Raw genomic sequence first — 16,608 nt, 5'->3', positions numbered from 1 at the left:
ATAAAAATGGTTGAGGAAAGACATGTCTGAGCTTTATAAATATTTTATATTCAGTTGTTACTGTGCGCGCGCACGTGTGTGTGTGTACAGAAAAATAAATCATTTTATTTCCAGTGAGCCGGAACTACGTTTGTGATTCTATTGATGATCTTAACCTATAAGCCTCAGAATAACAGTAAATTGTAAATCATTGATTTAGATATCACATTGTTTATGTTTTAAATTCTTTGATTCTTAGATATCTCTTCCGAAGACATCTATTACCAAAAAGCTAATGGATATAGCCAATGTTTTAAAGTAGCATATACAAAAGGAAGATAATGTTCTAAAATGATGTAAAATCCACCGGGGTTTTTTTCAGGTGTACTTTTAGCAAAGTGAAGATTAATAATTTATTTTTAAAAAACTGAATGAGTAACACAATGACATAATAATAATAATAATAATAATAATAATAATAATTATTATTATTATTATGATGACGATATTGATATTGACGATGATGTTGATGTTGATGTTGTTGATGATGATGATGATGATGATGATGATGATGATATTCATAGTGGTAATAATAACATGTATTTCTATTTGTAGTTTTCAGCGTTTTGAGAACAGCCACCAGGTATACTTCGCGTCTATTTTGTTTGTCTCCTATTAATGCACATGACAAATATTATTCATTGCTCTGGCATTGAACTCCGTCACAAACATAACATATGTCTATTATCTGCCTTACCACTAGTACAATACGTGTAATAACTCTGCTGTGTATCAGTCGTAAGAAATTAGTATCAATACAATATTGACTTCGATAAGTTAAACATAATACAACAGTTATTAATATATTTTAGTTATCCTATAACTCACCCATGATATCCATGTTATAAACCCATGTGGTAATTTAGTGTATTAACCCAGTTAATAATGGTATGCAAATTTTGCAAGGCCTCTAGGTAATGTGTTGCTGTGGATGGGTAATTTGCTTACAATCCAAAAAGACCTGTGTATCCTGAGCGTAACGTTTTCAAAGATTTATTTAAAATGCATGACGTCAAACTAATTTGTGCTAGTCGTCATGACGTCATTTTACCGATGGCGGCGACTTTAGTACTGTGATTTACTAAAAGTTGAATACAATTCGCTACTCGTGTTTTTTTAATATGTAAAATATCAACTTTGTCTAGTTAACTGGTATTTGTCTCGGTAGAGCCTCGACAAATACCGATTAACATAGACTCCGTTGATATTTTCCATATTAAAAAATACTCGTGACGAATAATATATATATCAGCAAGAAAGAGTTGTTGGACACACACGCTGACACGAGACACTTGTCTGGCACGGTATCAGTAGAAACGTAACATGAAGTTAACTAATTTCATCAAAATGACTCTAAATGTGAAACACGACCAAAGAACGTTCCAGGAAGGAGTGGGAGGAGGGAAAGAAGAAAAAGAATAAACGGAAGAGAAGCATAGAGAGAGGGGAGAAAAACAAGAAGAAGGCTATAAGAAGAACAAAAAGAGAAGACCAAAAAAGAAGGTGGGGGTGGGGGTGGAGGTGGGATAGAGAGAAGGAAAAAGGAGTAGAAGTACATTTTAATGGGATACACTACATGTATTTATTCGTGATACATGATACATTTCGTTTTCTAGTAATAATCCATTTTAGCTTACACTCAGCAGCAGCAATAGCCAAACAATGATTATCGAACGCATAGACAACTTTTATTGCTTCTTTTCGTTTTCCTTTCTTCTTTGTTTCTCTCTTTCGATAATATTCATTTCTGTTCATATTTAAATTGCATAAATATATTACTGTCGTGAGGTATATGTATTAACGGAGATGGCCTAGGAAGTTGTATAACTTGTGGCTAATCCATTTTTTTAAAAAGTAATCAACAATAACAACTCAAAACAAATCAGCAACAACAAAACTATCTAAAAGCCATTGCGTTCAAATATATATTATCACTCATATCTTTAAAATATTCAAGAAATGTTTTATGATAATTGTTAAAGGTGAACACAGACAGTTGTAGACTATCACAGCCAACAGCGATACCCCGCGGAGGAGATTCGTGTTCGGCAGACGACTAAAACACTCTGAGAGGGGGCGCTATCCACTCGCCAAAACTATGTGAAGAGTTTGTCGAAATGACTAACTCCCGGGGAAACGCAGTGTAGTGTCGCCTTTGTGGCAACATACATACGTTGCCATTCTCCGTTTGTGCAATGTCTGATGTAATTCAAATACACACCATGATCGAACTGCTTTCAAGGCCACTTTTATTTAAAACTGAACTGTCGTAATGCTTTTCACAAATAGTAATGATTATATTTGAGCTGCAGACTATGGGCAGAAATGGGTTAATAGGTGGTCAAAGGAAGGGGTAGCTTGCCTCACTAATCATTCTTTATACGTAACTTAAAATATTTTTCAACTTTTGATATACCAATTTTTAATTACATTCATAATCAAACTGGTATGTTGAATAGAGGGTTATAAACCTTATTGACACTATGCGGCTTCGATGTTTACTGCATGGCTTTTTACATTAGATTCTAAATATTACACGTTTTTAATTACATTCATAATCCAACTGGTATGTTGAATAGAGGGTTATAAACGTTATTGACACTATGCGGCTTCGATGTTTACTGCATGGCTTTTTACATTAGATTCTAAATATTACACCAGTTTTTAATTAAATTCATAATCCAACTGGTATGTTAAACTTTATTCAAGCTATCTTGCTTCAAAGATTACTACACGGCTCTTTACATTAGATTCAAAAATAACTTTAAGCAATTGCTTCGAAAGATTTCACCGACATAAAATATAGTCAATATGGTGTCTTTTAAATTTGGAGAACCTTTTGAAATTTGCGTCCAACATCTATATAGACGCATTTACCATTAATTTTGGCAACCCACCCAAAACAAAAGCCGTTGCAAATTTTGTCGTCTCTTTATTTAATAGCCCTTCCTCATAACCTCACGTTAATCAAAGTGAAAGCAATAGTAGCTATATGTTGATGATTGTTTATATACGTTTTATAATGTATATAATTGTATGCATATGAGCCACACGGCTTAAAGGAAATAAACTACTACTACTACTACTACTACTACTACTACTACTACTACTACTACTACTACTTCTGCTGCTGCTGCTGCTGCTGCTGCTGCTACTACTACTACTACTACAATTTTTGCAATAATTATATATAAATTGAATGTTTTCTTTGAAATTTACAGATTTGAAATGGAAATCATTATTAAGATGCAATTTCAAACTTCTATTCAAGAACAGGGTTAAAAAGATTAGTAATCACCGATTAAATATTCACAATTTAAAATAAATCAGCTTTAAGTATACTATACTATACTATACTATACTATACTATACTATACTATACTATATATATATATATGTATATGTATATGTATATGTATATGTATATGTATATATGTATACATGTGTATATATATATATATATATATATATATATATATATATATATATATATATATATATATATATACACACACACACACACACACACACACACATACACACACATAGGTATATACATACATACATGCACACATACATACATACATACATACATACACACAGACATACAGACAGACATGCATACAGACATGCATACAGACATACAGACAAACATGCAAACAGACATCGTATCTAGCCAATACACAAAGCAGGAAAGTAAGATTCTTAACTCTGTAAGTTTAATTAAAACGAATACATGTATTTTAAAAGAAATCTAGGTGATAACGTTCAGCTGAGGTTTTACAAAATATCACAGTTATAGAATAGTTAGTATAAAATGGTACCAAACTTTAACATATAAAATATGTAGTTGTAACTAGTGTTGGAAAGTGGTAAACAATTTATAATTGACCATCGGTTATACAATATAGTTGGTGTATACTAGTCGAACAACTTGTGATTATACAACAACTTAGAATATAAAATTATGTCAGTTTACGAAGTATTTGAATTGTTGGAATTATCAAATGTTCACCAACGTATGTCCTACAAATTAAAATAATTATACCTTTAATCCCTATCCACAGAACCTTTGTTAAAGAGTTTGGTGTCATTGTCAAGCCTTTACAATGACTACAATTTCCTATTAAATACATTTTGTTCTTTATTCATTTCAACTTATTTTAATGCTTATATTCATTTCAGGTTTAAGGACGCTGTCCTGGAACACACACCTCAGCTATCTGGGCTGTCTGTCCAGGATAGTGGGTTAGTTATTAATTGGTTAGTTATTAGTGAAAGAGAAGATGGTGAAATGACCGTACACCTACCCATTGAGCCCTTAAGAACTCGATATGGGCTGGAGCCAGTACCGGACTGCGAACCCTGTACCTACCAGCCTGTAGTCCGATGGCTTAACCACTGCACAACCGAAGCCGGTTTTGTTCTTTAGACTATCACTGGCTGTGTATTAGGAGTGTTTCTAATCGTTGTGATTCTTTAACAGCTATAACTTTATTACATAATGATTTTAGGTACATACGAACTTATTGGGAGGTACAGTCCAGGTTCAACTACTACAAACTTATCATTACAATGAACAGAAACAACCAAGCATATACTGTAAAGAAGAAATTGTTTTAATTTAGCATATAATTTTAGGCGGTATAAAAATTATATAATAGTCGAAAATAATCGTTACAACGGCAGACCCCTCATAGCAGCACAGTATCTTTAAAATTACAATCTAAACCAAACTGCTTTATATGAAATAATAATCTTCAAAGAATATAACACAAATACAAGCAAAATGTATGCAATAATAAAAATAAATAAATAATATTACAGACGGCACATATTTAAGCAACAGTGCTTCTAGAACAGTTTAAACAAAATTCTGAATACCATATACCCCATAGCAGAACCTTTGTCGAGTTTAATTTCAGGTTTTTCTTTGTGATAGCATACATAGTACAAAGCATGCTAGAAAATTATTATGCTAATTTTAAATGTTTATAAAAATTATTTTAAATACGCGCAATATTTATTCAATAATAAATGTTGAAAGGACAGACCCCAGTGTTTAAACACTGCAGCATAGTTTTCACTATTAGAGCCATTTATGATCACTGAAATCAAACATTACTTATATTTTTAGATTATCCATTTCCGTACATCCAAAGTGTTTCTGGTCATCATGGTGTTTCTAATACCACAAAATGTATTTTTCATATTTTTAAAAACGCACGTGCGTCTGAGAAATAACAGTTATGGAGTCAAGTTTTAGTCTATGTTGAACCAAATTGTACCGTTTCAACGTCACAGACTATAGTTTCACTCTTTTGTAACGTTATACAAATATGTTACAGGTTTGTAACTTAACCAAACTTATTGTCCATTTTTACGGCTTGAAACTAGGGTCTGCGCCTTTAGGGTGTATACTATCAAATCAAATCCCATAGACGACAATAGTAACATATGTGGCTAAAACTCCTACCTGCAACGTATCAACCGACATGAACGCCACGGATATAAATACTACCACCCCTTACACTTAAAGTGAATCAGAAAGAAATGGGGGTCAAGCTGCTCGTTTCTGAGATAACGGGTAGCGTCTATGACTACGCTAGTTTCGCACAAAATTCGAGTACTTTTTTTTTACAGGTACCCCATACATGTTTCAAGCACAAGGCTACTTGACACATTGGTACTAGATGAAATAAAATTGCACATTTTGTTTTACCCAGATGAAACTATTATTTTTTACAACCAACACACTCACATTTATAACCAATCACAGGACTTGTGGTGTTCACTTCTCTATCAAAAGTTGGGTGCACCTCGAACTTTGACCCAGCCGGAAATTATTTGGTTTAGTACTACCTTTAAAGAATAATATTTAGACAAAATTCTCAATACACCATAATCGTAGCAAAATTCTCAATACACCATAATCGTAGCAAAATTCTCAATACACCATAATCGTAGCAAAATTCCCAATACACCATAATCGTAGCAAAATTCTCAATACACCATAATCGTAGCAAAATTCCCAATACACCATAATCGTAGCAAAATTCTCAATACACCATAATCGTAGCAGAAACGTTGTCGATTTTAACTTCAGAAGGTTTTTCTTTCTCGTAGCATACATGGTACAAAGTATGTTAGAAAATAACTGTTAATTTTAAATGTAAATGATTTTTTTTTTTTAAATTTCTTTACGGTCATTTTAAAAACACACACCTACCTACGTATACAACGTTTGTACGCAAACTATTTGTTTTAGCGTCTACCCGACATACCAAATAGACAAAAGAGTTGATATTTCTCAATTTACAAAAACTATGACGATGCATATTAAAACGCATTTTTATCTTCTGCTTTTGATAAACAAAATCTATAAACAGTAAAAATCGATTATATACCCCACCCCCATACAATTTACTAATATTATATTTATATTAGTAAGGAGTTTTTGTCTACATGCAAAATGTAAATATAACCTGCCAGTGATATGCACAAAAAGTAAAATCTTTGATCTTTTAACAATATTAAGAGTTACACCTAGATGAAATATTACTTGTTCGAGTGTGTGGAATATATATATATATATATATATATCTAATTAACAGTTACATGACATGTATGATTACACGTACATAAAATATAAAATTTCCATCACAAAATAATGATTTAAATTGTATTATTATTGAGTGTCTAGACTAGCTTTTTAGGTATTAATTATTTTGCTTATTACAATATATGTAAACAACAACAACAACAACAAATAAATAAATAATGAATAATAATAATAATAATAATAATAATAATAAATAACTGTTATTGTTACTTTTTCTTTTTAATATTTTTGAGAAAAAAAACAACCTCAGATATATTAGTACATTAATGCCATACATTTTAATTAGAGCCAGGTGTGGACATGTAGCCTTGACCACTAACAATATCCATCGATATTTTTGGAAATACATGTATATTCAGTTTGTGTATTAGCAGGATGTCCTAATTCTGGGTTTGAATCAAGTCTACCGATCCCCGTCTGTGGTCCCATTGGGCTATTTTCCCTCTTGCCAGTATCCCGACAACTGGTATATCAAAGGCCGTGGTATGTGCTATCCTGTCTATGGGATGGCACATATAAAAGATTCCTTGCTACTAATGGAAAAATGTAGCAGGTTTCCTTTCTTAGACTATATGTCAAAATTACCAAATATTTGACATCCAATAGCCGATAATTAATAAATCAATGTGCTCTAGTGGTGCCGTTAAACAAAACAAACTTTTTGAATCAAGTCTACATTCATTGCAATGCGAGAATGATAGTCATTTATAGGCTTTCGAATTGAGATGTATATAAGATAACTGTCAGAACATTTGTGGTTATGGTACTATAATAGAAAAGCTAAGACTATAATAATTATAAAGACATCTTTTAAAAAAGTCTGTTTGTTTCATTTTTGATGACGAAACTAAAATATTAAATACATTTCCTTGTTTAGAATATCAGTATGTATAAATATGGTGTTTGTTGTTGTCCTAATGTTTATAGTAGTCCAAGTCGCATTTTACCTCCTAATAATTTCGTACACACACCCACCCACACCCACACACACCGACAGACACACACACACACACACACACACACACACACACACACACCGACAGACAGACACACACACACACACACACACACACACACCGACCAACAAATACATTGAATATACAGACACTGGTATTGTAAACACGAAAATATATTGAATACGTAATTTTACTTGCCTAAAATACTCTTGTTAGTCGGAAACATTTTACAATGGGTGCAAACAAAGGATAGTCCCTTTAACGTATGTTATTCAGTTCCGTCTTATCTAGTTGTATCTTGTTATTTTGGAAAATAATTTAAAGGACGTTTTTAATATAAATGTCGAATTATATTCGCAGCATAAAAGACAGGGTATTTCGTATAAAACAGGAAACTCAACTTACTTTTAAAACGTATACTGCAATTAATCGAATTTGATATATCCGAATGTTTTATTATTCATCCAAAATGAAATTTTAAAGTCAAAGACAGGATTAAAAAAAAAAAAAACCGCCCCAAAACCCATAGTGCAAAATAAATTTTTTTGTCTTCATTGTTGAATTGTATAAGGATGTAGGACGGTTTCTACAGGTCTAGACGACCGAGATACTCTGATACCAGATGACATGGCTTCAGGCATCTGACACTATCTATTGTCTTGATAAAAGCATTCCTTACCTTGAGAACGAAGAATTCAGCTGATAGACGGGCTGCGAAGAGTTATCGCTATAACCCTGCCACTGGCAGGAGGCGCCACCGTACACGTTCGAGTTGCACGACGTCCCCGTTGGCGCGCTGCTGCAGCCACCGTTGTGGCACCACTTCATGAACGGGTTGCCGATGCTCTGCCTCAGCAATGCCTCATCCAGCCTATACGCCCGCCTCTCCGCCTCGGTGTAGGGGGAGTAGATGGAGCTGTAGACGGTGGGAGGGGGGTTGAAAGTCATTCCAGGGTTCAGGGCAGACCCAGCGGCACTGCCGAGGTACCCGTTGGTCATTGGATACATTCCAAAATCTCCGTCCTTCTTTCTGCCCCTCCGTCGTGACCGGCGTCGCTGACGGAAATCCCCCCTCATGAAGTCCTGAATGTTGGCCGGATGTATGGCCCAGTAGTTTCCCTTGCCGTCCTCGCAACGTCCGGCTTTGATGAAACAGTCATTTAGGGACAAGTTGTGGCGGACACTGTTACGCCAACCTTGACCCCTGTTCAGGTAGTAGGGGTAATTAGTTTCTATCCAGTTGTATATGGAACCAAGGTTCAGTCTTTTCTGGGATGATTCTAGAATAGCTTTACCTATAAGGGCTATATACGAGAGAGTCGGTTTGACGTCTGGACTAGTTTTCAAAGCATCATCCTTGTCTTGTGTTTGGGATTCGGCATCATCGTTAAACTTCTCTTTGGCTTGGCCAAGATCGCCTTCCTGCATCTGCGACAAGGGGTCTTCATTGGCAGCAGTTTCGCTTAACGGTTCTGTCAGGACAGACGAGGACAGATCTGTTCCAAATCCATCTGATTCGTGTTCCAGCTTCAAGCCTTCAATTTTAACCGAACCTGCATCAATTTCAGAGATCGCTTTAGCATCATTACTCGGATATCTCGGCCTGTACTCTTCGGGTCCCTCTATAGAAGGATCAACCCTGAATGCAATTTGTTCTGGTTCACGTTGTGTTCCGTATTCAGGCAAGTCCGTCGGACGAGAAGGTATCTTGTAGTAGGAATGGCTAGCATTGGAAGGAAAGCCGTGATGGAACAAGGTCGAGTCTGCGTACGATGGCGGCTCTCTGGATATAAAATTAGCACTGTTGTTACCACTGTAGTTGCTGTAGCACGTGTCAGCGTCGGCGTAGTGACCATGGTGGAGTTTTATGGTCCCAGCATCGTATCCGGACGACGCTCCGTACAGCCCTGCCTGGTACACGGTCTGGTCATAGTGTGAGTTCTGCATGTTCGAGAGACTTGAAGGGTTAACTCCGCGACGGCCACACAAAGCTATTACACAGAATGTTTGAAAAACAAGCTCAACGCCGACATACGCTTAACATCGCAAATTTACTCCACTAAATGACTATGGTCTGTTAGTTATGGCAAAACATAGAAACACTGAGTCAAACATACCTATTCCGCATAATTAACGCTGGACAGGTTTCGTTTATCATGCACTTCACCGTTTAAGCCCAAATATTTCAGTGGCCAAACTGACTCCGATGTACTTCTTTAATCTCTTGGCTTTTTGATTGGCTGTACCAACACGACAGCGACGTCATTGGATCTAGTGTGGTAAAGGGCTGGCCACCAGGGGGCGTGATCGTAGATACAGGTATAACAACACCGAGATAAGGGTGTCGTGAAGTATTTAACTCTTGTCAAAACACAAACAACTAGCGATTACGCTAATTCGAAAATGAAATAGTAATGTCGATAGTTGTGTGGTTGAGTCTTACTATATGTAATAGTACTTTGAATAATCGGTGCAGAAACCAGGTTGAGACACACCAAAACAGATCAGCGATGATTCAAGATGGGTGGGCAAATCGGATCACGTGTATTCAGAAAACATGCGTCTTTACTATACCAACTCTTCACAATATTTTAGAAAGATAATTTTCTAATCTCCCGCAATTTTTATTCGTAACATTTTTATTATTATTATTATTATTATTATTATTATTTGTTTTTTGTTTTTTTTTTTGGGGGGGGGGGGGGGGGATTTTGGTCCGAATCAGATAACAAACATAAATGCAGTTAAAATAATATTTCTTATTATTTTATTATAATTTAAAAATTAAAGTTTAGTTTTCATATGTACGTATATGTGTTCTGATATAATATATTTTCATAAACAAGTTTAGTATAGGTATTCATACATTAAGAATTTTCAGTCTTCGGTTGATGTTAAAAAAAATTCCAACAAAAGATCTTTAAAAGGGATTACATTTATCCTTCTTATGGTCACAACACTACTACTTTAGTATTATCCAAACAGTTGTTTAGATTACAAAAGAAGAAAAAACATCCTCATAAACATCTAACACCTAATGCTCCTTTAAATTCGTGGACGTTTAAACCTTTAAAAGGTCCACATCATTTAAGGTATCATTATTAAAGAACAGCTTTTCAAATAATTAAAGTTTATCCTTAAAATTGCCTTTGGTACAAATAAAAACATGCTTTCTCATTTATATATTTAACAAATATTAAAGGGACATTCCAGAGTTTGCTGTATCTTTTAAGATGTTATCGACTAACAGACTATTTAACGATTGTAATTATATTTTGTTTTTGCATAAAATATTAGTAGCTGTATATTAAACTTGTTTTTGATCGTTCTAATATTTGTACTAGGTTAAATTTTATTTTCTAAAATATTGCTTTTTTTTCGTACGTACGAACTCATTTGAAAACAAAATCCAGTTTGGGTTTCTTACAAATATTAAGACGACCAGAAACACACTGAATATACAGACACTGATATTCTAAACAAGAAAATATATTTAATATGTAAGTTTAATCGTAGAAATATTTTATAAGTTGGAAACATCTTATAATGACGCAAAGTCAGGAATGTCCCTTTAAAACTGTTTACCATTAAAGAAAGAAAAACCCAACATGGCCACACACTGTCATTTGTTGCAAGAACCAATACTATTTAGTGTTATTCTCTTTTTGAATCCAGAAGTATTGAAAACTTTCATAAAATTGGAAATAATTTAGGTTAATTTGAAAAATATACATGGCAGTGGTACTAATGAACTATATTTTATTATTACTATTTCTTCTGTTAATAGTTTAATTTATATCTGAGTATGAACACACATACTAAACTTTTCTTTATGAAAAATTATATAAAAACCGGAAGACATTGAAGACTAACCTTTTCTTATTTGTCAGTCTTCTGGATGATTAGAAGTAATATTTATTGATGTACTATAGCGACGTGTTTGTACTGATATCCGCCTTAGTACATTAAACAATATTTCGACAAGCATTCTTACTAGGTTCCATCATCCCCCCCCCCCCCCCCCCCCCCCGCAATCTACTTGTGAATAATTATATTTCTTGGATATCTAATATTCGTCCGATTAAGTCGGCAATGTAATAAATCAAATTGTATCGAGGGTCTGCTTTTCTGGATCATCCGATTATTTAGCAAGTACCTAGTAGTCGCCAGATAGCCGAGTGGCTTTAAATCGTTTTATATCAAAGAAAGCAAATAGCAATCTCGGTGACAACGAGGCAGAGAAGAGCTATTCGGTTCGATCTGTAGAAAATGGCGAACAATGGACGAAAGTGATGTAGAGACATTCCTAACGATAGTTTCGTATCTCAGACCTGAAGAGCTCCCCATATTATGTTGATTCCAGTGCTAGAGTAATCAAAGTGAAATGAGAAGCCAATAGTTTTGTTTTGTGTATTTTAGAATTGATGCAAATTACATATACTTTATGAGCGCGCTAATTTCTCACATCAAACGATAACTGCTTAAAATATTAGTGGTGCCATGTGTTTTGAGATGATAAAATTATTTAAAAGAAAATGTCCTTTATTGCCTTGCAATTTATTTTAATTCCTTTTCGGGCTTATATCCAATTACGGTTCAAGCATGCTTCCCTGGGCAAACACCTTATTTATGTGAGCTGTCTGTTCTGGAGAGAATTAATGGTTTGTGGTTAGTAAGGGAGACGTAATGACACGAACCCAGTACCTACCAGCCGCAAAGCCGCTAGCTGACCGTCACCGACCCTAGTTCTGGAGATATTTACCTCTTCTGTTTCGTATACAATGCATCGTAGCTACTACACACAACAGCACGACAAGAAAGACTGGATACGCAAACCAAAATTTGAATTGAATTTAAGCGAACATTGCAAACAAAATTCCTGTGTTTCCTGTAATTTTTAAGATGTTATCGACTAACGGAGACTTTTTAACGATTGTAATTACATATCAAATATATTTTTCTGCATAAAATATTAGTGGCTGTATATTAAACGTTTTTCTGATCGTTCTAATATTTGTACTAGGTTAAATTTCATTTTATTTCCTAAAATATGTTTTATTTCCTAAAATATGTTTTTTCGTACGTACGAAATTATTTGAAAACACAGTCAAGTTTGGGCTTCTTACAAATATTAAGACGACCAGAAACACACCGAATATACAGACGCTGATATTCTAAACAAGAAAATATATTTAATATGTAAGTTTAATCGTATAAATATTGTATTAGTCGGAAACATCTTACAATGCAGCAAACTCGGGAATGTCCCTTTAAAGAGACTGGCACGTTTGCGACTAATAAAGACTTTTTAATTACCACCTATTACATATCCAAGTTATTTTCTTTAGAATATCGGTGGCTGTATATTTAATATTATGTATCTGATCGTTCTAATGTTTGTAGTATATAGTACTCTAAACTAAATTTTTATGTACGTACAAAAGAAAAAACAAATATATATATATATATTAGGAAATAGAAAAGACGTTTGAGCTACTACAAAGATTGGAATGATCAGAAACACACTGGATACACAGACACTGATATTCGAAACAAGAACAGTTATTTAATTATAATTATAGTCGTTAAATAGGTGTTATTACTATTAGTCAGAAACATCTTAAACTTGACAACAGATTAACTCAGGACAGTCCCTGTTATTAATATAAGAAGTAGTACAAGTATTAACATGATTATGTATTTTAATTTAATTTCTGTATAGTTTTAAGTAATATTTTATATGTCTAATAATTAATAAGCCTATTTAAGCTAGGTGGCGATGTATTTTATGTTACCATTGTACAATTGTATGTGTATTCCGTCTTCTCATTTGACACTTTAATAATGAAATCGCCCATCACGTCATACCTATTGTCAAAGCCATTCAGAGAGGGATCAAAGTGGGCGGGGAACTAGAGGACGGACCCCAACTACATTCAAGTGACTCTTTCTTTTCTATTTTACGAGTTTGTCCATTTGCCCTTTTTACGCTAGTCCCCGTAAAAAACCCCACCTATTTCCTAGAGGTCAGGTCTGGTCATAGGTTTTAAAATGCACATTCAGAGCAAGCTGTTGTAGCGCACGTCTGTCGTGAGCGCAGGCGTCGACGTATGCCGGCTCCTCCGCCCAGAACAGGAAGGGGGAGGGGGTGGATGGGATTAGGTATTGGTGGTGCTATTGAATTTTTAATGTCCCGTAGGTTTAAATCCAAAATTAAAGTTTTGCGCAGTTTTCATGAGATAATTTGGCGCATAATTTGGAACTGTTTATCGAAAGTAAACTTAAGGAGCTATTTGAGTAATTTTTAACTTAGTTTGTCGAATTACAGCTCATTTACTGTCAGGTCATAGGGTTTTACGTGCACATTTAGAACAAGCTGTTGTAGCGCACGCCTGTCCTGGGTTTAAATTTTCTTTTCTTCTTCAGGACAGGAAAAGGGTTAAGGTGCTCATTTCCTGGATTCGACCCTGCCTTTAAGTTAACCACTTGGCTACCGAAACGGGTTACAGAGGTTAATGGTTAGAGACGGACAGGTAAGAAACTGTCAGGAATTAACACCTTCCGTGGGCACGCGACACGTTCCTTTGATGTTGCAGGCTCCTGGAGCACTAGTTAAAACGGCAAAACAACCACGTCATCGCACGCGCTTCTGGAAGGCTGGCAGAAAAATTATATCTCTAATGAAGTAAGCGATTTATCTCGCTAGGTGTTTAATAACAAGGAGATTAACGATATTTGCCACCCTTCGTCACCTGGAATTGGATAAAGATGAGCGGTGTGAACAGTAGGTTTTATGTATATCGTTATGAAAACAAAACAGATAAGCGTGACGAAACCGTGGTTTTAGAACTTTGAAACATTTTCCGCGGATCTCAGAAGATATAATGTAAAGAAGGTGTAAGCACGGGTCAGGGAACTGTCAGTCGCAGATTATCCTAAAATTGAATTCCCACCCCTAACCCCCGAAGAATCTATTTAAAAAAACAAAAAACAAACCCAGCATACTAAAACAAAACTGTGGCGGATCCAGCCAATGACGTAGCGAGGGGGAGGGGGCGGCACGAGATCCATGTCCCCCAGTCAAACCAATTAAATTATGTATTTGTCGCCCTATAACACATCTCATTGACAGTGTGGATTCCTCCTCCAAATGTGGGTCCCCCACAGTATAAAATACTGCCTACGCACCCCCACCTCCAACTTCATCGGTCCTGATAAAGAAACAATTTTAAAAAAAAGGAAAAAAGAAGGAAGAAATATTTTATTTAATGAAGCACTCAACACATTTTATTTACGGTAATATGGCGTCAGACATATGGTTAAGGACCATACAGAAATTGAGAGAGGAAATCCGCTGTCGCCACTTCATGGGCTACTCTTTTCGATTGAGAGGAAGGGATCTTTTATATGCACCATCCCACAGACAGGGTAGTACATACCACGGTCTTTAATATACCAGTCGTGGTGCACTGGCTGGAACGAGAAATAGCGTAATGGGGCCACTGACGGGAATCGATCTCAAACCGACCGCGCATCGAGCGAGCGCTGTACTACTGGAAAATTAAACAAATCAATCAATCACTTACCTCTATTGATATATCCGCTCAACATTTGCAGGAAATATTAGAACAGAATAACACAGAAGCTAGATTGAAGCATCTTTCCGTCATTAGTATAGGTAGTATTAGATCCATGCACTAATATTTTACATTTAAAAACATAATTAAAATAAATATGATTATAAATGTTAAACAGCGATGTTTTCGCATATTTCTGAAGTCAAACTATTTTCAGACGAATGTACGTGGTATCGCTTTGACATCAATAAGCATATTAAAACGACAAAGCATTGTTGACGTCACGTCAAACGAATGTTGATGTTTTTATGGTAACGTCTTCGGCAATTTTCGTAACTTATATTGCCGGAAATTGTCGAAATACCATTGAAATGTGAACATCCAGCACCCTCCCATTGGTACTTGATGACAGGATAATAAACTATTTCCCAATCACACTAGTACATGATAGGGTTACTGCATATTAGCCACTATTGACGAAGACGAGTATGTGGAAATTATTTTGTCACCAAGTGGAAGTTACTTTGTCACCAAATACCAAAATGACTGGGGAAAAAACAGAGAGAAAGAAAGAAGAAAAATATGTTTCATTAACTATCAAAATCAAAGAAAGAGGAGTTCAATTTGACGTGTGAATTTTTTTTTTAATTATATATATATAAAGTTCGATGACAGCCTTTTGTAATCAAGAAATGTCTACTATTGTTTTTAAATAACATTATGTTGAAATATGCAAAGTGTTTTTGTCCACATTTTATTCCCGTCCGGGACAAGTGAGTATTTTACTCGGATCCATAACGCAAATTTTAAAACGCGAAACTACATAAGAAATATGTAAAAATAAGTACATATTAATTTTACAGCTTCAGTTGCATCATATGCTTCTTGAAAAATACCGTATGACGTTGATATAATCAGGTATGAAAAAAACCTTCACCAGGACCAGCACTTGCTTACCTTTTCTATGATTATATACCCGACTTTGAATCCGCACCTGAAAACAAGAAACAAACAACCAAACAAAACACAAAAAAGGTCGACAACGAAGCGCTATTTTGAGTCTTTTCAATAAGCTTTAAGAAGCGCTGAGACTACAACGCGGCCCCCTTGTGTTGCGAGTATATTTGGGCGCTTGCTATCGATTCTGTATTAATAACACTAAAAAATCCCTAATTAAGCTCCAATGAATTCTTGCCTTTTAGAACACTCTACCAAATTAATATGTTTAAAATACCCATTGGTTCGATCCCTGATTTGTTGTTGATGAACATGGCCTGGAAGATTACTGTGAAGCATGCCAAAAGCGTTTGCAGCAATATAAGACCGAAGAAGTGTCATAATTATAGATCTAACTACATAATTTATACTATTAATTAAGTTTCAAACCCATACCAACTCTAACATTTATGGAAAT

At 35.0% G+C, this 16,608-nt stretch overlaps 1 protein-coding gene across 1 annotated transcript in view; it reads right to left on the bottom strand.

Moving 5' to 3' along the window:
- LOC121367299 (forkhead box protein D4-like) overlaps positions 1-9,773 on the bottom strand; it is a 36,700-nt gene extending 26,927 nt beyond the window's left edge. The window contains exon 1 of the mRNA XM_041491411.1: positions 8,297-9,773. Coding sequence (XP_041347345.1) covers positions 8,297-9,564 — 1,268 coding nt within the window. The 5' untranslated portion in view covers positions 9,565-9,773. The remainder of the gene's footprint in view (positions 1-8,296) is intronic.
- Positions 9,774-16,608: the final 6,835 nt, after the last annotated feature.

Source organism: Gigantopelta aegis, chromosome 3 (assembly GCF_016097555.1).
Source record: "Gigantopelta aegis isolate Gae_Host chromosome 3, Gae_host_genome, whole genome shotgun sequence".
In the NCBI taxonomy this organism is placed as follows: domain Eukaryota; kingdom Metazoa; phylum Mollusca; class Gastropoda; order Neomphalida; family Peltospiridae; genus Gigantopelta; species Gigantopelta aegis.
The sequence above is the reverse complement of the archived record's forward strand: the minus strand, read 5'-3'. Positions and strand labels throughout refer to the sequence as shown.